We start from the raw sequence: 26,444 nt of genomic DNA on the forward strand, positions 1-26,444 counted from the left end.
TCCAATAAAGCAAATTCAAAGCTTTGAAGATCATATGTGCGACTTGAAAAAATCGAAGTAATCCATTTTGCTAGATGTGAGACTCACTAGCTTGACCTTTGCGTAGCTGCATCATTGCGGTTGAGTTCTGTGCGAAGCAAAATGGGTGAGTTTTTTTTTTTTTTATTGCTCACCCGTTTAGCGGAGCTTTACTCCGACTACATTTGGATCCGACCCACATCACGTACCGGCTGGGGTGGGAGTCTCTCAACAGGAATTTCTACATACGTTGAAGCTCAAACTCGAGCCCGTCGCTTAAGCGGTACCAAGCCTTACCACTTGAACCAACCCCCCATTGATACAAAATGGGTGAGTTATCTGCAAGGCGACCAGATGCCCCGGCGGCCTTCTATTGGGTCAGGAAAAGGGTGAGGGTGCGAGAGAGGTGGAGAATAAATCATGGAAACTTTCAACAAAAACCCTACCTAATTAATATCAGCTAACCCTTAAAAAATTTTAAAATTTCATTACACCTCATTAATCAAAATTTTTTGTGTAAAAATATAAAAATACCTTTATTTTATTTGAGTTATAAATCGTCAGTTTTGAGTTGCAAATCATCAAATTTTTTTTGGAAATCATTAAATATTTGTCATAAATTTAGATTTGAATTATTCATTTACTTGGAAAATTACAAGAATTTACGACTTAAAATCAGCAATTTAAAAAAAAATCAGCAATTTGCAACACAAATTTGATGATTTGCAACTCAAATAAAATAAGAGTATTTTGTTTTCTCACATGAAAAATTTGAATCTCAGAGTTCAGTAAAATTTAAGAATTTTTTAGGGTTAACTAATGTTAATTGGCTAGTAAAAGGGGTTTGTTGAAATTTTTCATAAATTATTGGGAGAATCACATAAAGGTCCTAAAGAAAGAAAATAACTACAAAAAATCTTAATGACAAGCTATCAGTTATTATTTTCTACTATAGACCTTGTCATTGCACGCTTCTAAATTGTCATTGAGATATTCTAGTAATGATGTTTTTTTCTTGAGAATTTATTAAAATTATAACTAAATTATTTTTAGAAGTTGCTTTAACTTTTACATTATGATGCTCGAGGTGTGTTTGGATTAGTGATTATAAAATTAATTTTTATTCCAATTGACTTTTGTAAACTTAAATTAGAGTAAAAATCAGTTAATGTAATACGAGTTATGTTGGGATTGGTGTTAATAAAAAGTCGGTTAAAAAAAAACTTGTTTAGATGATTAATAGAAAAGTGAGTTTAGATGTAAAATGATTAAAAAAAAATATAAACTCTATTAAATAGTAGTGTTTATATTATATGATATTAATATGATAGTTGTTAAAAAATAATTATAATTATAATTATAAAATAAAAATATTTGTTAGTGAGAAAATTTTGAAAATATGTTGTAGATAATTAAATATATATAATTAATTTGGAAAGATTAAAAAAATTGAATAAATTACTTTACAATATTTATATTTATTTTTTTCTAAATTAATTTGTTTGACTTATAAACAAATATGTTATCTCATGATACACATAAATATTTTGAAGAGATCATGTAACAAATCATATGATTAAATAATTTATTTAAATTATTTAATTTCTTCAAATTAGTCTGTTGAAATCTTATATTAAAAGGCTAAAAGCATTCCCTCTCAGGTAAAAAAGTAAAAGCATTTTCTCACTTAAATATATATATTAATTTGGAAAGATTAAAAATAAAATAAATTAATTTAAAATATTTTTATTTATCTTTTTTCTTTAAATTAATTTGCTTGACTTATAAACTAATATGTAATCTTGTGATATGTATAAATATAACTATAAGACCCAGTTGATTAATTTGGAAAGATTAAGAAACTTAATTAAGTTAATTATTTGTGATGAATAATTGTTGTTTTTCTTAAAATATCTTTACTAATAAACTTTATTATCTAAAGCTATCATTAGTAGAAGGACTATCTTGGAAAAAATAGATAAACATAAAAGACAAAGTAGATTAGGGTCTTATATTTATGACTAAAATAAAAGTCAAATAAGGTCTTATATTAAGGATGAATGGTAGTATAATATAATTAAATAATTTATTTAAATTTTTAATAAAAAATAAAAAAGTATTTTCTCACTTACCCATGTGGACGCCGTTAACTTGCAGTGTAGAAGGCAGAAGCTACTTTATGGGGCGTTGGAAAAAAAGTTAGTATAAAGAATAAACTCATTTTACACCCCCAATGCTCATCCAAACATTTCTGGTCCTCTTTATTATTATGATCGAAATTACTTATAAACACATTTTACGTAAGTTGAGACAAAATTTTTCTCACATATTTATTTCATATTCTGTAATTCATAATTAAAAAGCTATTTATAAGTTATTCCAAAAGGGCACTCTATCTTCAAATTTCCCCCAACTTATATTTCACATTGTCCGATGCACGTTCACGCCTCTAATATGTAAGTCGAGACAAAACTTTTCTCACATATTATAAAAATTGGTCCAACTGTCCACTATCTCAGCAATGTCTCACAGATTTTTTAACCCGTTAATTCTTATAAATTGGTTTTAAACACTAAAGACTAATGGCATTAATGGAGTATTCTTTTTAACCATTAAAATTAGAGCACCTAATAAAAAAAATGCAGAAACTTAATTCAAAACCATAGAAAATCATAAGGATTCGAAATTAATTTTCTCAAAAAGAAAAATAACAATAAATAACATAGCATATCTTAATAATAACAACTCAAAGCCCTTGAGATAAAAGCAAAAATCCATTAAGAAGACAGTCAAATAACTTAAATTTTTATTTAGATCATTAAATTTGTCAAATCCTTAAACAAGTCACGTGACTCAAAAGAGACTTTAAAATAATATAAAATGATTCTAACACCCTTTTTATTAAAACCTAGCGAGATGAGGATGTACTATCACTCTAGCCTTGCGTGAGAGTTTTGAATGAGAAAAATTTTGCGTTTACTATTGCAAAGTTGGAATATTGATCAAATAGGTAAGCATGAGTTAGTTTTAATATCAAATCTTTCTTCTTTAATTCTAATAGTTTCATCATGCCATCTTGGTTCTTTCATTTTCTTTAGTATGAATTATAAGCAATAGGGTTTTTGGTTGGAGAGGAAGGAAAAGTTGCAACACAATGAGGAGTATCTCACCAAAATAGGCAAGTGAGAGTGTCGAGTGTTACTTTTAGGGTGACCTGAGAGGTTGATGTATATGTGTGATGCAGGGTTTTATAATAAATGTGTATATTGGACAACTGATTGCATTTGTTTGGTCATGAAGGTTCAGTATGAAGAATGCTACTATAAGAGTTACATGTGTTATTAATGGCTAAGTAGAACGTGGAACATGTTAAAACATAATTTGAAGTTGTTAAAATTTGAAAGTGAATTTTGTTATGCCAATTGTAAGAAGTAATTGTGATTATAACTATGAGAGTCATGTTTTTTGTTGATAGCTAAGTGGAGTATGTTAAAACCTAATTTGAAATTGTAAATTTTGTCATGTTGATTATAAAAAGTGATAATAATAACAGTTATGAGGGACGCATTTGCTGTTAATAGCTAAGTAAAACGTATTAAAACCTGATTTGAAATTGTTAATTTTGAAAGTTAGATTCTATTTTGTTGAGTGAAAAATTTTGACGTTGATCATGGCCAAGAACAAAATTTATGATAAGTGATGACTTGTTTAGCACGTTAGAATAAGAAATGATATCTACCTGGGGACCAACAAAAACAAGCGAATTTTTTTTCCCCATGTTGGTGGATAATTTGTCAAGAATTTTAATGGTTAAAGTCAATATAATGGAAAGAGTGTAAGGATAAAAAAATCATAAGAGGGGGAATGACATTTGAAGAATTAAGAGTAATAATATCTTCATGGATTGGAATTGAGAGCTGTTAATTCAGAATTGAAACCTGTTAACTGTGTAATTGAACTTGTTAATTTTTAAGTTTGTGTTGTGATCAAGTTTTATTCAACACTTAATACAACTATGTTTTGAAGATAAAAAATTATCAATTTAGAATTGAAACATGTAAATGTGAAATATAACATATTAATTTTTAAAGTTGTATTGTGATTAAACTTTATTCAAATACTTAATAAATGTGTTCTAGAGACAAAAAATTGTGAATTTAGGATTGAAATGTGTTAATCATGAACAGAAAAAATTAATTTTCAAGATTGTATTATAATTGAGTTTTATTTAAAGCCTCATTTAAAGTGTATTTTAAAGATATAAAGTTATTAATTTTAGAATTGAAACTTGTTAACTGTGCAATTAAACTGACTAATTTTTCAAAGTGATATTGTACTCAAATTCTGTTGAAAGATTTAGAATTTTCTTTTGGTTTCTAATGAAAGTGGTATTCAAGTCATTTCATAAAATTTTAAAATATCTTTTAAGTCATGTGACTTAAGTAGGAGTTTGATAAATTTTAATAACCCAAATAAAAATATGAGTTATTTAAATGTCTTTTTAAGATTTTTTCTAAGATAAAAAGTTCACTAAAAAATTAAATACCTGCCAGTTTTTCAGAAACTAAAGGTGTGTTTAGCTCAATAGAAGAGATAAAAGGGGAGAGATTTTAATAGAGAGAAAGGAGATGAAAGGAAGGAGAGAGAGATTTTTAATTTACCTTTGTTTGGATTAATACAAGAGGAAGGGGAGAAGAATTTTAATGTTACCTTATTTGGTTTAGAAAAGGAGGGAAGGTAAAATATCTTTGTATGGACAACTTTGCTTTTTATATTTATTTAAGTTGATTTTTACAAATTTTATAGAGTAATTAATAAAATATAATTATAAAAATAATATTTAATATATGAGATCAACTTTTATAATTAACAAAATTAAATAAATATAATGATAATACATAATTAATAGCTACTATATATCCAATAACTATAACTATATTTATATCCAAAATATGGTTTCATGAGTAAATATATTTAATTTGAGTATTTTTTTTAGTGTTCATTTTCTCTGCGCTGTTGATACGAATAGTCAAATAATCTTTTCAAAGACGATATAAAAGACTTATTTGTATGTTTTTGTTTTGAATGCTTGATTTGCGCTTGGAAATTAAATTAAAATATATTAATAGCAACTTTTTTTAATATTTGATAGCATATAAATGAGATAAAAGAGGCATAATTGAATCCATAAGTATACCAAATCACATTAAAATTCGGCAATGAAGGATAACATGGGATTATTAAAAAATAATATGAACATATTAATCAGCACAAGCCAAAATATTACGCTTTCCCCCTCCAAATTCTCCCAATTTTGGAGGGGAGGGGAGGGAAAATGTTACAAAAATTTTCCTCCTTTCTAAATCCTTCGTACCAAATTGATGGTAAAGAAAATTTAGTCCTACTAGTTACTAAATAACATAATAAAAGTAAATAAATTAGCAAATAAAAAATTGTCATAAAATATAATGAGCCAAATAAGTCATAAATAGTTGGCAAAAAATATGTCATAAGTATATACTACAAAATAAAGAAATATATAGTAACGAAAAAATAACTAGAAAAAAAATAGTTGGTTCACAAAATTATATATGCATACGCAAAATTGAACTAGAGCACGGCATAGCTAGAAAACATAAGTAATTAAGTAAACAAGTAAATACTACCTCCGGTCCTAATTATAACACCTAGTTGACTAATTTGGAGAGATAAGGAATTTAGTTAAGTTAGTTATTTTGTCATAAATAGGTGTTGTCTTTCCTAAAATATCTTTACTAATCAAGTGTATTGGTTAGAACTACCATTGTTAGAAGGACTATCTTGGAAAAAGTGGATAAATATGAGAGACAAAGTGTATTGGGATCTTATATTTAGGATCAAATAAAAATCAAACAGGATTTTATAATTAGGATTGGAGGTAATAGCTAATAAGGAGTTAGGGTAAGAAAGTTACTATGGAACAAGTCAAATAACACCGACAAATATACTGGCAATAAAAACAGGAAAAAAAAAAGAATTGTCTCAATATTTTGATTGAATGAATGCTGCCATTACATTACATTATATCATATTTTTTTCGGGTATTATATTCACATAAGTGAGAAAATTGGCTTTAGTAAGAAGGGAGTTTGATGAAGCAAACGTTCTTGGTTATCCTTGGGGGAAGTCTTGCTCTCCTTCGGGTCCTCTTCTCCATCTAACAAGTGAAGGTTCTGGTTCTCCCCTCCTTCCGTCCAAGTTCAATTCGTCTCCTTACACTTAAATCTTTTTTAATACCCAGATTTTATATCCTTTTCTCTTTCTACCTTGGCAAATTTCGTTGAAAATTAGTTCTTTTTATTGTTAGCCTCTTCATTTCTTGATTATTGAGTGAGAACGGTGAAGAAATTGTAGAAGCAGTAGACGATTCCTTCGGGTTACGATATGGCGGGCCGCAAAACCCCAGAGGACTCCTCAAGAAGTTGAGGATATAATTCTCAGGAAAATTTTTCTCGTTTCCCTCACTGATGCCACGGGAAACGATCCTAGAGTCGTTTACTTGGAATTGACAGCAGCTGAGATTCTCAGCGAGGGCAACGAATTGAGGCTTTCACGGGACTTGATGGAACGGGTTCTGATTGATCGGCTTTCTGGAAGTTTCTCTTCTGCTGAATCGCCTTTTCAGTACTTAATCAGTTGCTGTCAACGAGCGCACGATGAGGGTAAAAAATTGCAAACATGAAAGATAAAAGTTTGAGGAGTGAGATGGAATCCGTGGTGAAACAAGCAAAGAAGCTGTGTGTAGCATATTGTAGAATTCATTTGGCGAATCCTGACATGTTTCAAAGTGGAAATTCTAGTGCGAGTAAACATCAGAACTCGCCATTGTTACCACTCATTCTCTCTGAGGTCGGTGGCACCATCAGTGGCTTTGGTGGGAGTGGCAATGCTGGCGGAGTTAAAAGCCCGCCTGGGTTTCTGGAGGAATTTTTCAGGGACTCAGACTCTGATAGTTTGGATCCAATATTGAAAGGGTTGTATGAGGAGTTGAGGGGTAGTGTGATGAAAGTTTCAGCTCTTGGGAATTTCCAAGACTCTTTGAGGGCATTGCTGTACCTGGTTAGATTTCCCATTGGTGCAAAGTCTCTTGTAAGCCACAATTGGTGGATTCCTAAAGGAGTTTACATGAATGGACGTGCAATTGAAATGACAAGTATTTTAGGCCCTTTCTTTCATGTTAGCGCTCTTCCTGATCACGACTTTTTCAAGAGTCAGCCAGACGTTGGGTGAGTGAACTTTTGGCTTCTATGGTTTAAAAGTAAATTTTTTGGGTACATTAATATCTAATCGAAATTGTTGGTGATCATTTGGTTCTTTTCTCATTGTCTGCCATTGGTAATAAAGGAGAACGGTACTGAAAAGAAAATTAGATTAGTTTCCTGTTTGTTTTAGTGTTACTTTCATTCTACTAAATGTAGTTCAGCGATCTGAATCAGCTAAGCAAATATAAAAGCTATACCTAATAAGTAGATGTTATTTTGTTTATTATTTCTATTCTTTGGTTCTGGGGAACAGATCTGTGGTCAGTATGATGGTCTCTCAACAGATGATTATTTAATTGGAATGTTGTCAAGCTCGAGGATCCTTTCCATATAGCTTGAGAAGTATCAATTGAACAGTTTCTTTAGTCCTATAGCTTTCTAGTTTTCAAATATGTTAAGATGGAGAATTAGAAAACTTTTTTCCCGGTAATTGTTTTAAATGTTTCAAGTTCATATTTTGCTGGGACCCGGCGGATGTTAAACAGCAGACAGTGTTGTAATCTAAAATGCACTGCATTTGTTTATTGGTGAATTTATCAATGTCCCTCCCAACCCCATCCTCCATCGCTGAAAAAGGTAAAGGAGAAGGCCTGGTACTTTAATATAGTGTAAGTATAGTCGATTAAGTTCCTTTTTTTTTTCCTTTTCCTAATAAATTATTACTACCATACCTTGCTTCCTTAGTTGAATTATCTTGCATTTAACTGCTGGCCTTGTCGAACCAATGACTGAATCTCATGTAGTCGCCTCTCCTCTGCCAATCTTAGCTTTGAAGCGTAATGCATGCCTCTGCTAATAATAAAAGAAACCTTGGGTTTTCGTATTTTTGGGCATTCATACTAGTGCTTGTTGGGGAACTTTCAGCACAATATTCTTGCTTTCACCTTGTCAGCCTCATTTATGCTAAGTGGATGGATTACTTGTTTGCCCCTTGCATCGTTTATTACCCACTTATGGTCCTTCTTCTCTTTTTATTTGCCTTTTTTGTTTTACTTAATATGTCATACTCATATGTAGTATCCCTCTGCCATTTTATTCATTGGCTTTTATGCGTAAGTTACTCTCTGCTAGCTAATTCCTGTTGGAGTCTATATTGTTAACCCTTGCACCTTTTGGACTTTGTTTGGATGGGTTATTTTCTACTTGGTTTTGAATTTGACTTCAGTTTATTAACAAACTGACTCCTCCTTTATTTTTTCTGAAAAAAAGGCAGCAATGCTTTTCGGATGCATCTACTCGCCGTCCACCTGATTTGCTATCTTCATTCACCACGATTAAAACTGTCATGAATAACTTATATGATGGCCTGAGTGAGGTTCTCCTCATTCTTCTGAAAAGTACAGATACTCGTGAAAATGTACTTGAGTATCTTTCTGAGGTAATCAATAAGAACGCATCCAGGGCTCATATACAGGTAACTTTCTTCTGCACACTGCATCATAATTTGAAGTGTGGTGAAAAATACGATAAAACACGTAAGAATGTAGAACTTTTCAATCTATTATCTTCTATTTTGTTGTTTTATATAATTAAATACTTACATATAGTTATATATCTATATTTGCATTTTTTAATGTATAAGTTTTAGTTGATCTTTTTTAACTCATACCTGTTCTATCTCTAATGATAAGACATTAATAACTTGTGGCAGTATCTCCTATTTGACCTATGCCCCCCCCCCTTTTTGAGCAGGTTGACCCTATAACTTGTGCAAGTTCAGGCATGTTTGTAAATCTCAGTGCTGTTATGCTTCGTCTCTGTGAGCCATTTTTAGATGCAAATTTAACAAAAAGGGATAAGATTGATGCAAAATATGTCTACTATTCAAACCGTCTGGATTTAAGGTGAAGGCTTTTAAAAGTGAACGTTAAATTTCTTCTGCAAGCTTCTTATATCTCTCTGTATCTAAATTTGGGTTATGAATCTGTTTTAGAGGCTTGACTGCCCTTCATGCATCTTCTGAGGAAGTTGCTGAATGGCTAAAGAGTAATGATGGCGAGAAACGTCTGCAGCAATCTCAGGAAGCAACAAGTTCTGGTAGTAACAATGCTGGTGATCTTGCAAATGCAAAGCCTGTATCACATGCTGAAAAGACAAAATACCCATTTATTTGCGAATGCTTCTTTATGACTGCAAGAGTTCTCAACTTAGGCCTCTTAAAAGCATTTTCTGACTTCAAACACTTAGTTCAGGTAATCAGATGTCTTTGTGTTTGAGCATACATTTATGTTTTAATATTGTATTATGTTGGTCATGCTTGTGGTTCCTTCTCTGTTTTATTCTATGAGCTTTAATTCTTTTAAGTCTATCTATTATCCATTTTTCCATCTTTTGTGAAATATAAACTTTAGAGCGAAATTTTATGCAGGATCTTTCTAGGTGTGAAGATTCTCTTTTAACACTCAAAGACACGCAGGCACAGTCACCATCTCCTCAGTTGGATTTAGATATAGCTCGACTTGAAAAACAAATAGAGGAGTACTCACAGGAAAAGCTTTGTTATGAAGCTCAGATATTGCGGGTAGGTCTGCCACTTTGCTCTTTGGGATTTGATTGCTATTTCTGCTAACACATGCAGTTGCATGCACGCAATTGAAACAACGATAATCAGGCGCTCCTAGTTTTCATGTTCGGTGATGGAACTCAGAAAATATTAAGTTTATATTCCTTTACACTCTCTTAGCAATGGTTATCATTTCTCAATTTTCTTATGCGGTGCTTGGTACAAATGGAAATTGAAAAGATCCTCTACTAGTATACTTTGAAATATGACTCATTAGCATGAGCTTTTGAACCAAGTGCACCATTATATAACCAGAGATAATTTATCTTCCATCTTATGGATTAAAGTCTCAAAAGTTCACTCCTTGTTTTGCAAATCATATGTAGTTTATGCTATAACTTTCTCTGCCTTAAATTTTTAATGTTCTGATAGTGACTTATTTTCTTCTGGTTTTCCTTAGGATAACACATTTATTCAAAATGCTCTTTCCTTCTACCGCTTGATGATTGTTTGGTTGGTTGGCTTGGTTGGGGGATTCAAGATGCCTCTACCATCAACTTGCCCAATGGTATTTGCTTCGATGCCCGAGCATTTTGTAGAAGATGCAATGGAATTGCTCATATTTGCTTCTCGAATTCCAAAAGCCTTAGATGGGGTTGTGCTGGTAGACTCTGCCTCCAGGAGCTTTATTTGTTTTGTTCTTTAACATACAACTTTTTCTGCTTATGCATTAATCATTATGCTGCATCTAATATTGTTCTGCAGGATGAATTCATGAACTTCATTATTATGTTCATGGCCAGTCCTGAATTTATCAAAAATCCATATTTGAGGGCAAAGATGGTTGAAGTCTTGAATTGCTGGATGCCGCGTAGGAGGTGATTTGATGTCCTTCTGTTGCATGACGCTGTTAACTTCTTTGTCACACTTATTTCTAAATCTTCCTTGATATGTTTAAGTTTTTAATTGGTTCTTTTGTGTTCCCCCTTTTACCCCCTTTGTGCAGTGGGTCATCTGCTACAGCCACTCTATTTGAAGGGCACCAGCTGTCTCTTGAGTACCTTGTGAGGAATCTTTTGAAGCTTTACGTTGACATTGAGTTTACTGGTTCTCACACTCAGGTTTGCTACGGTTCATGGCTATCTTGGTGACGTACAGCCGATTGTGTATCTTATGCTGTATGTTTCTGGATTAATGAAAGGAACTTATCAAAATTGTTCTTAAATCACCCTTTTTCTTGATAATTGCATTGAATCTCAAGCTTGGGTATTAATAAAGCGTTCTATTTGAGGTCTTGTATTTTGTTCACTTAGTACAATTATATGGCATTAAATAAAACTTGTTTTATTATAACAAAAAGGTTATGACTGATTAACAATGTTAGGGGTAATGTAGAAGTGTATTTCTAACGTTTCCTCCATTTATATGTCATATTATTGGAATTCTCCCAGTGTGGTTTCCTAAATACCTGTGCATATCTACATGTACATTTTACAAGGGTTACAATCTTGCAGTAACTGATACCATTCATCTGAGTACAAGATTTCCTTAATCGTCATTTTTGCATTGCAGTTTTATGACAAGTTTAATATCCGCCATAATATTGCCGAACTGCTAGAATACCTGTGGCAGGTCCCTAGTCATCGTAATGCCTGGAGACAGGTACTGTATAAAATATACTTCCTCTGGTTCAAAATATAAACATCAAATCTTTGAGGGGCTTGGTTTTTTTTTTTTTTTAATTTTTTTAAATAAAATGCAATTTGAATGTCTAATCATTTAATGCATTTTCCCCCATTTTTATCTCTAATTAATTATATGTCTCTCTCATATCGTTTTTTCATTCTTTCTTCTCTTTTTCCACCCATTCTTTCTTCCGCTTACCCTCTCCATAATAAAGGTATTATGGGAAAATAAGTTGCAATTTTTACATATATATTATCTTTAACCAATTTTAGCCAACCTTTTTGAGTTGCTTGATTTAGTTATTTGATGCCTGTATTTTGAACCGGAAAGAGTGTTTGAGATTGTAATTTCACACCACAGGTATGTGTTTCTAATTTGCTGATATTTTTTTTCCTTCCTTTTTTCTCCCCCAGATTGCTAAAGAAGAGGAAAAGGGCGTCTATCTAAATTTCTTAAACTTCTTGATCAATGATAGTATTTATCTTCTAGATGAAAGTTTGAACAAAATTCTTGAGCTAAAAGAATTGGAAGCTGAGATGTCAAATACCAGTGAATGGGAGCGTCGACCAGCTCAAGAAAGGCAGGAGAGGACCCGGCTATTCCACTCACAAGAAAATGTTTGTCTGATTTGTATATCCAATAATATCTGCTTTTGTTTTTGAATTATAGACACTGAACAAAGCGTGTTTACTGGATGATTTTGTAGATTATTAGAATAGATATGAAGTTGGCAAATGAAGATGTCAGTATGCTTGCGTTTACTTCAGAGCAGATTACTGCTCCTTTCCTTCTTCCTGAGATGGTAATTTCTTTATATCACTCCAACATTTGCTATCTAATGGAAGCTTATTCAATGGATAATCTCAAATATTTTCCTAAAATTTTGTCATTCTTCTTTTGCACTTATTAATATAATTATGCTTTCATTTTTTTTCCCCAAGGTTGAAAGAGTGGCCAGCATGCTCAATTACTTTCTTCTGCAATTGGTGGGTCCCCAAAGAAAATCACTTAGTCTGAAAGATCCTGAAAAGTATGAATTCCGTCCCAAGCATTTGCTTAAGCAGGTTGGCATTGATTATATCTGAAGCCTTATTTTTAATTTATTTGCCCCTTTTTTCTTCTGCGAGATTTTTGAGAGGATTCAGGAGAGATGATATGATTTTCTTGGTGGTCTGTATGTTTTTGTAATAAATTAATTGAATTCATGTTTCTGTTTGTAGATTTGAACGAATACATGATCTAAAGTGAATTAAAGCTTTTATAATATATCATAGATTAACTTGGAGGTCATAATAAGAGAGAAGGGGGAATTGATAAATTAAGTTGCAAAGTTATTGTTATTTAATTATAATTTTCTGCTGTATTTCTTGCTAGTTTCATCTATGTTATAAGCTGCACTGAGAACTACATCTTGATACGATGATATTTTAAAATTTACTCTGGAATTTTCAATTTCATTTCATTCTAGCCTTCCAAATTGAACCTACTTGGAGTACATGTTCAATGGTTTATGATGAGATGCCGTATTCATGTTTGTGTTACATCATGGTTGGAAAGATAATTACTGATTCCAATATGTTTCTCCCATCTGAAGATTGTGCACATTTATGTTCATCTAGCCAGAGGTGATACCAACAACATCTTCCCATCTGCCATCTCCAAGGATGGTCGATCATACAATGATCAGGTTATTGTCTTTTGACTTATTCCCCTGCTCTGAATTTCTATAATCCAGTGCAATTTGACACTTGGAGTTTTGTTGCAGCTGTTTAGTGCTGCAGCAGATGTCCTTCGGAGAATAGGTGAGGATGGAAGAGTTATACATGAATTTGTTGAACTCGGTGCTAAAGCAAAAGTGGCTGCTTCGGAGGCCATGGATGCTGAAGCTGCTTTAGGGGAAATACCAGATGAATTCCTTGATCCGATTCAGGTATATTTCAGGCTTCTCTGTGCAACTCTGCTATAAGAGTAATTGGTGACTAACTTAGTTAATCTATACTATGCTCACGCTGCATTGGGAATGGGTTGATGTAGAGGATCTTTTTCTTTTTTTTCCCTTTTTTTGGGGGGGGGGGGGTGTTTGGTGTTGGTGTTGTTGTTGGTGTTGGCGCTCATGTTCTTGGCTGTCAATTAAACCTTCTCCGGAAGTCTCAATGTTGGCTCAGAGATCTGACCTTCTTTCTATTGCAGTACACTCTGATGAAAGATCCGGTTATCTTACCTTCTTCAAGGATCACAGTTGATCGTCCTGTCATCCAGAGGCATCTTCTGAGTGATAGCGTACCCCTTTAATCTTATCTCCTTCATTAGTCATTTATTCGGTGGGGGAATTAATTTTTCTAATCCGTGCCAATATGGTTGTCTATACAGACTGACCCATTCAATCGTTCTCACCTCACTGTCGATATGCTGATTCCTGATGATGAACTGAAGGCCAGAATTGAGGAGTTTGTGAGGTCCCAGGGATTGAAGAAACATGATAAAGGCCAAAGTATGCAGAGTAGCAAGGCCGCAATTCAGACCACGAATGAGGAAATGTTGATTGATTAGGAACTTTTCAGGGTTTCATAGCTTTTGGAATGAAGAATTTGGTTCTTGTGGTCTGCATAATAATGCTAGATGTGGATCTTAGTTTCATTTATTTTTGTATAATGTAATCTAGTCGTTAGTAGTTGAAGCTGTAAAGATATTTTGGCAAGTTGGGTGAAGAACTTGTGATTTTAATTTTGACTACGAATTCAAATTTTATTCTACACAAGGCACAAAAGTTTGGGATTCTAAATGTTAAATGTTATATTTACAAGATCCCAAAGAGCTTGAGATTGCGCATTAAGTTTGGGTGTCCCAGAATATGAGGTACTACCTCTTCTTTTTTTTTTTTCAGATAATTAATTTGTAAATATTAAAAAAATTAGTTAAATTGGTTTTTTTTAGGGTAACAAATGAGTTGTTGTTTCCCTCTAAAATGCCCTCTTTAATCTTAATTACCTTTGGATGAAAACATTCTTCATGTGTGATATTTTAGATTTTTGGATTTGAAGAATAAAATGGATTAAAGTTTATATTTAAAATCAAATTTAATTTCTTAACTTAACTAGTTTCTTTGCTAAAAATGAAAGCTAGTGATCAGGAAATGTCTGGCTGGAAAAAAGAAAGAAAAGGGCTTGCAAACTTGTCTATTTCAGTTGCGAGTTGGCAGCCAAATGCCAGTGACGTGTACAAATGGAATTTAGGAAATGCCTTTGGGGCGCCCCAAATAGCTCCTCTACTGTGTTTCATTATGCTTAATATGAAAGACACTCAGTTTTGACATAGTCATATCTCCTACAACTCACTCCAGTCGTTGACTTTATAAATTAATTTTATGTAATAATGATGAGTTATGACGGTGATTAAACATTAGATTAAAATATTTAGGGGTGAAAATAACATCATCATCAATATCAATCATCATCAATACATACAATAAAACTCTTCCACCAAGCCAATTCCTAAAACGGCTTACTAATGGCTTCAGACACATATTACTGTTCATAAGCCAATTTGATTAAAATAATATAAATCTTGGGCTTCTATTTGGCTAACTTCATTTAATGCATGTACGTGGCTTTTGCACGGCTTGGTTGGGACTTTCAAATTTTAAATTTTAAACCTCCCGTCACAAATGTTTGTCCTGTTAGAGGATTTTCCAGTGCCACTAAGATCAAGAATTTAAAAAAAAAAAAGAAACTTTTGGATTGTTCTTTTGCCAGTGCCTTTATGCTTCTTCTTTTCTCTCCTTTTGTCTCCGTTCTCCTCACCTCAGATTCAAATCTCTCTGGCCCAGTGTTAGAAGGTGATGTAAATTGGTGGCTTGGCACCCCGTAAGTGTGTGGATAGTGTGGGGATATGCCGTCCATGGTGGTGCTAAAAAAGCAATGGAATGACACAGTAAACCAATCCCGCATCTCAGGCATTTATGTTCCTCTTAAATTTTTTTTAATTAGAATTTAGTTTTATGCCTTTCATTATCAGTTTAGTCGTTGTTAGTGATGGCCGAGAAATTTTACCAAGTCACTGTTTCAACCTAAAGAGAGCCTCTGATGTTGCTCGGGGGATGCACTAGGAGTAGGGTTCCATGAGTTTACTAAAAAGGAGAGATCAAATCACATGAAAAGGTGCGAGAAAAACAACCCATAGAGTCAAAAATAGTGAGCAAGACATATATCTAGGCAAATCGTGAGGCAAAACCCATTGCTTTCTACTTCACTAAGAAGATGAACGGTGGTCCATTTGTTTTTAGTGCGTACTGTCTCTCTCTAACCCTATAATCATTTGGGTGTGCTTATTGGAAGTATTTTCTCTCAGATTCATGAATCAAATACTTAATCAATAGTGTTTGTTACAGCTAATGCTCCCATGACAAGGCTTTCATTATCACCTCAACGCTTTTCACTATCTTCTTCGAGATCAAAGATCGTTATAACACACTGAGATTGTCTTATCAGGTGATCTTCTCAATTTAATTGATCTATTTTTACTTTCTCTGAATAAGTATCTGGTGTCAAATAAATTTACTAATATATGTCAATGCAATTGAGGATCAAATTGATAGTTTTCATCTTCATTATATTATATTATTAAACTGGACCGGTCGTTGGGCATTTCAATATGAAAATAACATCTGACTCCTGAGGATGTTTTGTTCTTAATCCTTCAATGTGCAGTTTAATTTATACTTCTATTTATTTCAAAATGGGTCGCTGATACTTTTTGCTCCCATTGTTCAGGTACTTGGCGTGCAAGTTGTCAATTTGTGATGATAAAGTCGAGTCTGGTATAATTTTCATTTGGTATAAATCAGAACTTCATTAGTAGACTTCGTTTTCCTTATAAGTTGTTTTTTAGATCTTACTACCGATTAACAAGTCTAGAAGAAGAATATTAATAAAGAATCATCTCACTGATGTTGATTTCCATTAAAAATGAAAAGTGTAAAAGACGTGCATCTCATACAATTTCTGCTTACCCTTACCCTATATTGTTCCCTATCTCTCAAGACATATTTTGAAAACTTTGCCTCTGGAAATTGATGAAGTCCATATTTGCTTTTTCAGCAACTCCAGAGTTGATCTTTGCACTGTTTCTGCTATACTATTTCAAGGTCTTCGAGAGACAGATAGGTTCCCATGAACACTCAGTGAGTTTTAAATATAGATTCCTGAATTTTTGGGCAATCTCCTAATATGCTTATGTTCATGTGCTTGGTTTTCTTCTGCATAGTTGTCACCTCTCTTATAAGACGCTTTCCCAACAACAACATTAAAAGTGGTTGTTGGTCATGGTTTGTGTTAGTGGCCTGTATCAGTAAGTGGACTTTAGAGTGTTTGACATAGTGCAAGGTGACCTATTGAATTTATCATTAATTCCTGAATATCTTATGCGATCATGAATGGGACGATATGTTGGTTTTAACCGCATTACTTGCATTATTTGACATTTTGACAACTAAATATTATGAAGTTTTTGTCATGTAATGTTTTAATTCATAATTTTTATAATCAATCTGTTGTTTTTGTTCACCTTGCTCGTGGGTGCCTTGAGTTGGACCGCAGACTCCCCTTAGGTGTTCCAAGTAGGAGTGGGGTTTGCTATTCCTGTTTGTAAGTAGTCTTGGTATGGAACTTCCTCCGACGTGATGAAGACCATAGGTATTCTGCTTAATTTATATTTGATATATATGTTATGTGTGTTTTAATATTTTTGCTTTCAAGGAGTTGACTGTGGTATTGACATTGTGGAGGTAGTATTTTCTTCTGGAATGTATTTCAAGGTGTTCAATTTCTTTCTTTCTCATTTTATGGAGTTTTGACACTCCTGTATAATGTGTTGGGAATGTGTTTCTCAAATTTTTTTTGCATTCAACTTTGACCTACACATTACTTAATGAACAGTACTCAAGACACCCACTTTATATTGTCGAGTTTATTTCTTTAATGCAAGTATTATCTTTACTGAATGTCATGAAACATTTTGACATTAGCAGATGTGAGTAGTTGTTTCTTGGTCATTTTTAGGAACCTTTGATATCAAATTTTATTATAAGCCATTGACTAATTTAGGTTAATTGATTTTCTTTTATGATATTGTTTTTAGGTACCGAACATTGGCACCCTTGCATATGAATGAAATCAAACCAAATTGAAGTGTTTAATCAGATGGCCATGAATCTTTTAGAAAGCAGATGGCAATTTCGTATGTGAAGGAGGAAATTCTCAATCAATCCATGTTTTGCTATGACTATCAACAAAAATCAAGTACAATCACTTTGTCATATTGGGATCCATTTACTAAAGCCAGTTTTCATACATGATTTATCATACATTGCACTGTCGAGATTGAAAAGCATAAATGGATTGAAGAAGCATGCGTGGCAAATAATAGAGGACAGAATTTAATTTCTTTTTTTTTTTTTTTTGTGTTAACAAGGTTAGAATTTTTTAGTTTATGTTACTATGTTTTACTCAATAAAATAAAAGATAACATTTTTTTTTAATTACAATCTCTCTGCGCATCGTGCGGGTAGTACATTGTAGTTTTATCAATAATGGGATCGTTACAACTTGTACCTCTACTTTTAACCTTTGCATTGATAAATTTTTTTTCTTAGATTAAAGAGTCACATACGGCAGGAAAATTGAAAAATAAATCACAACACATGACTCGAGTAATTCGGTTTGTCAAAGTTATTTTATAGCAAACAAAAAGTTGTTTCAAATATCGATGAATGACAGATTTCACTTTTTTTTGGGTTAATACTGCAAAACAGATACATGCTAACAGAAAATGTGGTGGAAAGAATAAGAGTAAGAATGGATTAATCATGCAGAGTCGTCATTCTAAAAAGGTGTTTGTATTCTATAGTAAGCACCACACTGTCCTTGGTAAACCTAATACACTGGTGTGTTTGCCGTGCCAGTTTGTACGAATCAGTCGTGTGAAGTTACTTGGAAGATTTGCCAGTCTCTGATTAGGAATGTCACGTTCCTGCTATAGTTCTCATCTCAGGTCAACAGAGTTGACTTGCGCTTTGCATATTCATGGACAATACTAATGGCACTCTTGCTATGGCGCAATGAGAACTCGGCAAGTAAGATTTGGCTTTCTTCCAATGTCAGATCACCATGACAACCCTGCAATAAATCAAGGTATCGTCAGATTCAGCACAATCATGATGATCAAGATTTAAAACCGGTTGATGTAACTTTACAACAAGATGAAGAAGCCTTGAAGGCACAGGAGCGGTTGCAAATTTAGTCAAATTTTGATACAAAACCGTGTTTAAATCCTTTATTCTCATACAAGCATACCAGCTCTTTGATTCAGATGGAAGACGCAACAGGCTGACCAAAATGGTCCACCATACCATAAATAAATAAATAAATTAGATTGATAGTTCCTTATGTACCATATAGAGCACAAAACTACAACCATTACCATCCGAGATATTCGGTCACAAACAGCATGGTGCATGAGGATTCCTGCGGCAACTGAAACATTGAAAGAGTCCACCATCCCTTTCATGGGAATACTGCAGTGCAAATCAGACAACTCCAAAGCCTCATCACTAATACCCCTGCAATAACACCTTAAACTCTGTTGACCAAATACAAAAACTCAATACAAAAATGAACTCCATGCTCTAAGAGATATGATAACTATTCGACATTTAGTTAAGTTCCAAGGCTGTCTGATATCTTCTGACTACTAATTGTTGATGAATCACTAAGTAAAGAACCAATGACATTTAAATTAGATCATATTTGGAGACGCAGACCAGCAGAAATGATAACTTTAGAGTATTACATGGGTAATTTCCGTGTGCAATGACAGAATGACTTAATCAGTCATTCAAAATGTCCATTTAAAGCCTAAACTTGAAACAAAGCAGCTTCTTCAAGGCATCGGTAAGCTCTTACACAAGTGAGATGAAGGGCATGAATCAAATTACCTACTCTCATTCCCGACTATGATTGCAGTAGGGCATGACCAGTCCAAGTCATAAATGGAAACCTGTACATAGCAGGAAATTGCATACAGTGAAATTTATTTACAAGTGCATAGAACACACAAATATATGCAAAATGCTTGTATAAACTAAACCAAGCTGCTCAAACAGTACTGTATCCAATCCCAAATGTGTTGTTGCGATTCGATAACCACGAGATTTCAACACTTCAAAGCACTCCTTTGTAGAATCCCACAGTTCAATGTCCAACCATTCTCAGCACCCATGCTCACATGGCGATTTTCTCTGTACCTGAAATGTCAAGGCAGGTTAATAGGTTGATGATTGATGCAGGTGAAATTTGAATGAAGCATCTTCTCATGATTCTCATGACAAGCATCTGTTTTGTATCATTGTAAGAGACTAGGTGCAGTGCTTCACAAGAAAGGTGGTATCAGCCTATGAGAGCAAGGCATGCCACTTTAATAAATATTTGGCAGAGGGACGATTCTGCTTCATGAAATATTTGGTACATGGAGAGAGTGAAGCACTTTGCTGAATATCTGGTATGAAGGTGTGGGACGGTGGGCTTAATTGGTACACTATTCGGGGTCATGATTGACTTCAACATTATATTAATTGTAAGTTGTAGAAAGCACAAGCAATATGTGCAAAATGGAAAAGAATGATTCATTTCGAGGTAGAAGGAAAGTAGAAAACTGATTTAAATCACATTACACTCATAAACCATAAAAAAAAAGGGGGCAAAATAGAAGAATAAAATGCATTTGACATAACTAGAAAAACAAAACAAGAGCATTCTAGATGTGAAAGCTACATGCCCATGAATATTAAAGCCTGACATTCAAATGTTGAATAATTAAGAAAAGCTTTATGATAGCAGTCTAAATAGACAAAAACTTACAATTATCGAATGGCTAATAAATGAATGCTGATCACAATGTTCCTCTCTCAGTACGAAAACAGAATGGCGGGTATTGGAAACAAATTAATAGAAACTAAAAATAGTTATAAAGCAAGCAGAGCCAATAAATCCTAAACCAGGTAAGTCACACATCCAACGATCAAAACAAGTTTTTTTTCACCTCAATTGTCTTTACACCTTTTGGAGCTGTCACAAGAGACGACGTGAACGGATTGGAACCCAAGGGCATCAGCGGAGCGAAATGCAGCAGAAACATTCCCAAAATCACTAAGCCCTTCGACAACCAAACAAACAGAATAGCTCCGGTTGTGGACCACATCCCTGAACCTCTTCTTCCTCACATCGGAGATGCACGGACCAACCGCCTCCAGAATCTCACTACTTGTGACATAAGTATTTTGACAATTGAACCTGTCAATGTATGGAAACCACCGAGATGCATCATCATGAAGGGTCTTGCGCTCCATCTTCATCAACCTAGCAACGTCATCGGTGTGCGTGAGCAGGTGCTCGACAGTGTCGTTGGGTTGGTCTTCAGAGGGTTCGATGATGGGATTTTCGGATAAAGATTGGTCATTTATGTGAATGGGTTCGACTGAAGTAGCTTCCTGAGCTGAGGCGTAACATGGGGAAGCAACCCTTAATCCTGAAGTGCGCAAAAAGGCGGGAGAAAGCGCAGGAAGAGTGGGTGGAGTGGACCGAAGGCTGCATTTGAAAGAAGAGAGAGATGTGCGAAGAAGAGTTGTGCAAGTGTTCATTATGGGCTACCGTTGCACCAAGTTCAGCAATGGCAGCTTCTCCAATCTCCACTAGCTTCTTCAGCTTCTGCTTGAGGGTAGCAATTTGCCTTTGATCGATGATCAGTATGGAAACGATGCCGTTTTAAGCAAATGGCATGAAATATCAACCTCTGAAAAAAGTTTCATTTCATTAAATCTCATTTTTTTTAAATAATAAAACAAATTTCAAAATTCTTTTGCAACTAATGAGAGGAAACAATCTACACCAAAACTATTTTAGTAGGAGGAAAACTTGTAATATGGGTTACATCAGTGGATTCAACCCGTTAATCTCCAAAAAAAAAAATATAGGTTGGAGTTGGTTAAAAATCAACCTGTCAATAAACAAAATTTTTCAACCTATACTGTCTAACTAACAATCCGCTGTAAGTTAGCCTGCCAACCCACAGGCTAACCAATATTTATTGTTTTTATATTTTTTAAATTTTATTAATCACTATATGTATATTATTATATCTTATATTCTATCCAAAAATTTAAAAAATACCTATATTATTTATTTAGTGTTTTTAATCAAATATTTGAAGAAAAGATAAAAATTTCATTATATTTTTTATATTGTGTAAGAAAAATATTTAAAAAATAAAAAATTTTAAAAAAAAAGTAGTTGGTGGTTTAACCGGTTAACCCTTAGAGCCCATTTAGTTCATTGAATGATAGAGAATGTAATGCAATGTAATGAAATGTAATATAATGATGATTACATGAGCTTGTTTGGTACGTCCTTAAGGAAAGATGATGTATAGGCATAAAAATGTTTGATTGGATTACAAAGAACATGAAAATAGGTAAAAATAACATACCAAAAGACAAAATTACCCTTTGAAAAGTGCTTTTGAAATAATGAGCTCCAACTTTTTGATAAGTATGCAGAATTACAATCTTGGAAGAAAAAAAGACTGAGTTAATCTTTTTCTTTTGAATAGAAAATATTAATTGAAAAGATTTGTTAAAAAATTGAAGTTAATTTGAAGGGTCAGCTTATAGCGACAAAAATCATAAAATGCTAAATAGATGGTTTGATAAAGTTTCATGTTTAATGGGCATAGGTCCATTGGTATATTTAGTAAAGAAAAGCATACTCTTCATATGCACCCAATCTATTTAATATTAATTTATTATCTCTACAAATGAAAAAAGAATATAGCGCACATCAAAATTGTGAAGATTGTCGCAAAAGAAAACCACACGAAAGAGGCAAAGAATGATTACTTTTCCAGCGCGATGATGATCATTAGCGACAGTGAGGAAAAAGGCAGTTGCAGTGTGAACACAATTGGTACCAATTGATAGGGTTTATGAGTCTCTCATTAAGGGCAATCTGGTCAATTTTAAAAATTATAAAGGTAATAAAATATTTTCCACTTGATTATAAGAGCTCTGCATCCTCATTTATGGGTTTTAGCTATGTAATCCCCCATATATCTACTTAAGATAATTAGAATTACAATATGTAATTCTTTTTACATTACAAAAACCTAACCAAATAATTGAATCAGCCAATTACATTAGGATTACATGTAATGAACTTTTATGGAATTGAACCAAACATACTACTCCTCCGGTCCTTATTATAAGACCCAATTTGACTTTTTATTTGGTCCTAATTATAAGACCCAATCCATTTTCTCTCTTATATTTATGCATTTTTTTCCAAGATAATCCTTCTAATAATGATATTTTAGCCAATATACTTAATTAGCAAGGATATTTTAAGAATAACAACACTTATTTATTATAAATAACCAACTTAACTTACTTCCTTAATCTCCTCAAATAAATCAATTGGGTCTTATAATTAGGACCGGAGGAGTATTAGAGTTAACTAAAAACTAACCCTCTAACCCGTCAGACCCTAAGCACGAGGTAGGCACAGCATCATCTATTGACGAGGCTGAAGAGTCAGTGAACCGGAGAACAGGAGATGGGCGTCAATTAAACTACAAAGCAGGGGTAGTTTCGACTCTTCAAGTTCAAGTCCAGCATATCATCCATTGCTGTGCTGCTCCCAACGCCGTCTGTTCTTTCCGGCGAACTAAACAGGTGAGGCGTCGAGCATTTGGTTCCCTCGTCTTTCCGTTCTTCTCCCATATGCCTAACGTGACCTGATTGCTTCTGCCAGACCGGTCTCACTCGCTTTGTAATCCCTGAATTAATGATGGAAATGGTTTTTCCCTCTCCTGGGCTTACTCGTTCATCCATGCTAGCCAAAATATTCAAATGATTGTAGCTATTTTCGTTTATTGCCCTCTGTCCAGTTCAAACCATTATTCCATGAATCATGATGCAGATTTCTGTGCCATTGCGGACCCCAACTTGGTTTTCTAGACGAAGGCTCCTCGAGGAGAAGCTTTCTGATCTCCATAAATGCACTAACTTGGACCACGTAAAGCAAATTCATGCTCAAATTCTCAAAGCTGACCTCCACCAAGATCTCTATGTTGCACCCAAACTCATTGCAGCTTTCTCCCTCAGCCGTCAGATTGTGTCAGCCGTGAATGTATTTAATCAAATTCCGGAACCCAATGTTCATGAGTATAACGCTTTGATTAGAGCTCACGCTCAAAATTCTCAGCCTTCACATGCTTTCGCAGTTTTCTTTGAAATGCAAAGATTTGGGGTGTGTCCTGATAATTTCACATATCCATATCTATTAAAAGCGTGCGCTGGCCGTTCTTGGTTACCCGTAATTCAAATGATTCATTCACATATAGAGAAAACCGGATTTTATGCAGATATATTTGTGCCCAATGCACTCATTGACTCCTACTCAAAGTGTGGACCTTTTGGCCTTGCTGCTGCATTGAACTTGTTTATGTCAATGACGGAAAAAGATATTGTTACTTGGAATTCTATGATCGGTGGGTTGGCAAAAGCAGGGGAATTAGAAGAAGCTTGCAAATTGTTCGATGAAATGCCTGTGAGAGATATGGTAAGTTGGAATACTATGCTAGATGGGTATGTGAAGAAAGGAGACATGGACAAAGCATTCAAGCTGTTTGAGAAAATGCCTGAGAGGAATGTTATCTCTTGGTCAACAATGGTTTGGGGTTACTGTAAGGCTGGGGATATTGATATGGCCAGGATGTTGTTTGACAGGAGTCCTGCAAAAAACATGATCCTTTGGACCACTATAATATCCGGGTATGCTGAGAAAGGACTTGTTAGAGAAGCAAGCTCCTTGTATGAGCAAATGGAGGAAACAAGATTGAAGCCTGATGATGGCACTATGATAAGTATACTGGCAGCATGTGCAGAGTCTGGAATTTTGTGTTTGGGAAAGAAAATTCATGCCTCCATTAACAGGACTAGATATAGATGCAGCACTAAAGTGTCCAATGCATTGATTGATATGTATGCAAAATGTGGTTGTTTGGAGGCTGCATTTGATGTATTTAATGGAATGGGAAAGAAAGATGTCGTGTCTTGGAATGCCATGCTCCAAGGATTAGCTGTGCATGGACATGGAAGGAAAGCACTTAAACTTTTCTCTAGGATGATACATGAAGGATTTGAGCCCGATAAGTACACATTCGTTGGCCTTTTATTTGCCTGCAGTCATGCAGGCCTTGTTAAGGAAGGCAGAAAATATTTCTATTCAATGGAGAAAGTGTATGGGATTGTTCCTCAGATTGAGCACTATGGTTGCATGATGGACCTTTTAGGTCGTGGAGGGCATCTAAAAGAAGCTTTTGCACTTCTTCACAGTATGCCGATGGAACCAAATGCCAAAGTATTGGGAACTTTTTTGGGGGCTTGTCGGATGCATAATGCCGCAGATCTTGCCAGAGCTGTGAGTGATCATCTGCTCAAATTAGAACCATCTGATGTTGGGAATTACTCCCTTTTGTCAAATATTTATGCTCAAGCAGGAGATTGGAGTAGTGTTGCCGGTGTGAGGCTGCAAATGAAGAGCACAGGAGGGCAAAAACCATCTGGAGTTAGTTCCATTGAGTTAGAAGAAAAGGTGCATGATTTTACTGTTCTTGATCGATCTCACCCGAAATCAGAGGATATATATCAGATGATTGACAGATTGGTACAGGATCTTAAGTTGGTTGGATATGCTCCAGCGGTTGAGGAATAGCTATTGGTGAATGCAAGTTCGTTGTATCTAAAGTGATGCTTATGATGTGAGTAAAAATATATTTTCTGTTCTATAGAATTCTTGGTTTAGTATAAAAGAACGCTGTATATTTTGTGGAAAATCATATTCTGTAAAAGGGCCATGTGAATTCAAACGGGTCCGAGGAAGGAAATAGAACATGTAAAACGCAGCAAAAATGAGGTCGGGGTGGTGTAAGGCCAGTAAGGGCAATGGACTTTCAGGTGAACAAGAAAATTAATATTAAGCATATCTATTAACTGGGTCAAAAGATTTCAGTGATTAAGCTATTTAGTCATTCGTTTCGCCTAAATAGGGGTCTTTTCGTAATTTTATCTGTCAATTAATGATCAAAATAATGAATGTTTAACAGAGGAGTAGCATTGTAATATTTTAGAATATCTATTGCCCTAACAAATTAGTCTAGGACAAAAATGCACCTTGACCCTTCTTAATTCGTATGAGTGTAACAATTTATGGCCTGCAATAAATTATTTTCTATATTTGAATATAAGAAGATAACTATAGTAACAAATTCTAAAATAAAATGGTTATTAATTTATTTGTTTGCAATTATTTATATACGTTTTTTCATACATCTTTTAGACACTATTACTTTGTATAAAATTATCATGAAAAACATTAATTCACATGTTCTTCCAGATACTTTGATCTTTTGTAAAATTATCAAAGTTAATATTTACTCAATATTTAATTTTTAACAAGTCTTTATGAATGCAAGGAAGAAGAGGAAAGATTTTAATAAGTTGAATCAATATATATGTGTGTGTAAATGAGATTGAAGATTTTTAATTGATCTTCCTTGCTTTTCTTCTTTTTGAGAAATTTCCTTTGTTAATGTTTTATGATCCAACTTGTTGATTTTTTTTTTTTTCAAAATTGAACTCCTTAAAAACTTTTATTCCTCGGCTCTGTTCCCCTCAAAGCACCAATTCCTCTCAAAAGAAAGAGTTAATACAAAATCTACTTTTTTTTTTTAATGAATTAGTTTTAACATATTTAAATCGAATTTTAACTACACAAAATTTTGGTAACTTGAAAAAAACAAATTTAGTGATTAATTTTTTTTGTAAAAAT

The 26,444-nt window shown here is 33.9% G+C and overlaps 2 protein-coding genes, 1 long non-coding RNA gene and 1 pseudogene across 5 annotated transcripts; 3 read left to right on the forward strand and 1 right to left on the reverse strand.

The window, feature by feature from the left end:
- Positions 1 to 6,402: 6,402 nt before the first annotated feature.
- LOC114747581 (probable ubiquitin conjugation factor E4) lies at positions 6,403 to 14,313 on the forward strand (the record flags this gene model as incomplete). The annotated part of the gene is given in 17 exon segments (XM_028935932.1): positions 6,403 to 6,725; positions 6,728 to 7,283; positions 8,529 to 8,733; positions 9,012 to 9,163; positions 9,253 to 9,511; positions 9,688 to 9,840; positions 10,283 to 10,486; positions 10,588 to 10,700; positions 10,829 to 10,943; positions 11,395 to 11,484; positions 11,922 to 12,125; positions 12,215 to 12,310; positions 12,450 to 12,572; positions 13,103 to 13,195; positions 13,274 to 13,438; positions 13,699 to 13,788; positions 13,879 to 14,313. Coding segments are annotated over 17 exon segments (3,121 nt in total), but the record flags the coding sequence as incomplete, so codon positions are not given.
- Positions 14,314 to 15,915: 1,602 nt separating this feature from the next.
- On the forward strand, positions 15,916 to 18,095 carry LOC114747584 (uncharacterized). Of its 2 annotated transcripts, none has more exons than XR_003740392.1 (5): positions 15,916 to 15,995; positions 16,278 to 16,340; positions 16,605 to 16,687; positions 16,771 to 17,198; positions 17,644 to 18,095. It is a non-coding gene; the product is annotated as an uncharacterized LOC114747584 (long non-coding RNA). The 2 variants fall into 2 exon arrangements; XR_003740393.1 differs by having other exon boundaries at positions 16,278 to 16,324.
- Positions 18,096 to 18,343: 248 nt separating this feature from the next.
- Positions 18,344 to 21,239, reverse strand: LOC114747583 (tRNA (guanosine(18)-2'-O)-methyltransferase-like; annotated as a pseudogene).
- A 1,970-nt stretch (positions 21,240 to 23,209) lies between these two features.
- Positions 23,210 to 25,464, forward strand: LOC114747582 (pentatricopeptide repeat-containing protein At3g29230-like). Of its 2 annotated transcripts, XM_028935933.1 has the most exons (2): positions 23,210 to 23,408; positions 23,532 to 25,464. In XM_028935933.1, exons 1-2 carry the CDS (start codon positions 23,397 to 23,399, stop codon positions 25,326 to 25,328), a joined length of 1,809 nt encoding a protein of 602 aa, XP_028791766.1. In that variant the 5' UTR covers positions 23,210 to 23,396; the 3' UTR covers positions 25,329 to 25,464. The 2 variants fall into 2 exon arrangements, with proteins under 2 accessions (XP_028791766.1, XP_028791767.1); XM_028935934.1 differs by having other exon boundaries at positions 23,211 to 25,464.
- Positions 25,465 to 26,444: the final 980 nt, after the last annotated feature.

This window comes from Neltuma alba, unplaced genomic scaffold (assembly GCF_004799145.2).
Source record: "Neltuma alba isolate B1F8T4 unplaced genomic scaffold, ASM479914v2 tig00005374_pilon, whole genome shotgun sequence".
In the NCBI taxonomy this organism is placed as follows: Eukaryota; Viridiplantae; Streptophyta; class Magnoliopsida; order Fabales; family Fabaceae; genus Neltuma; species Neltuma alba.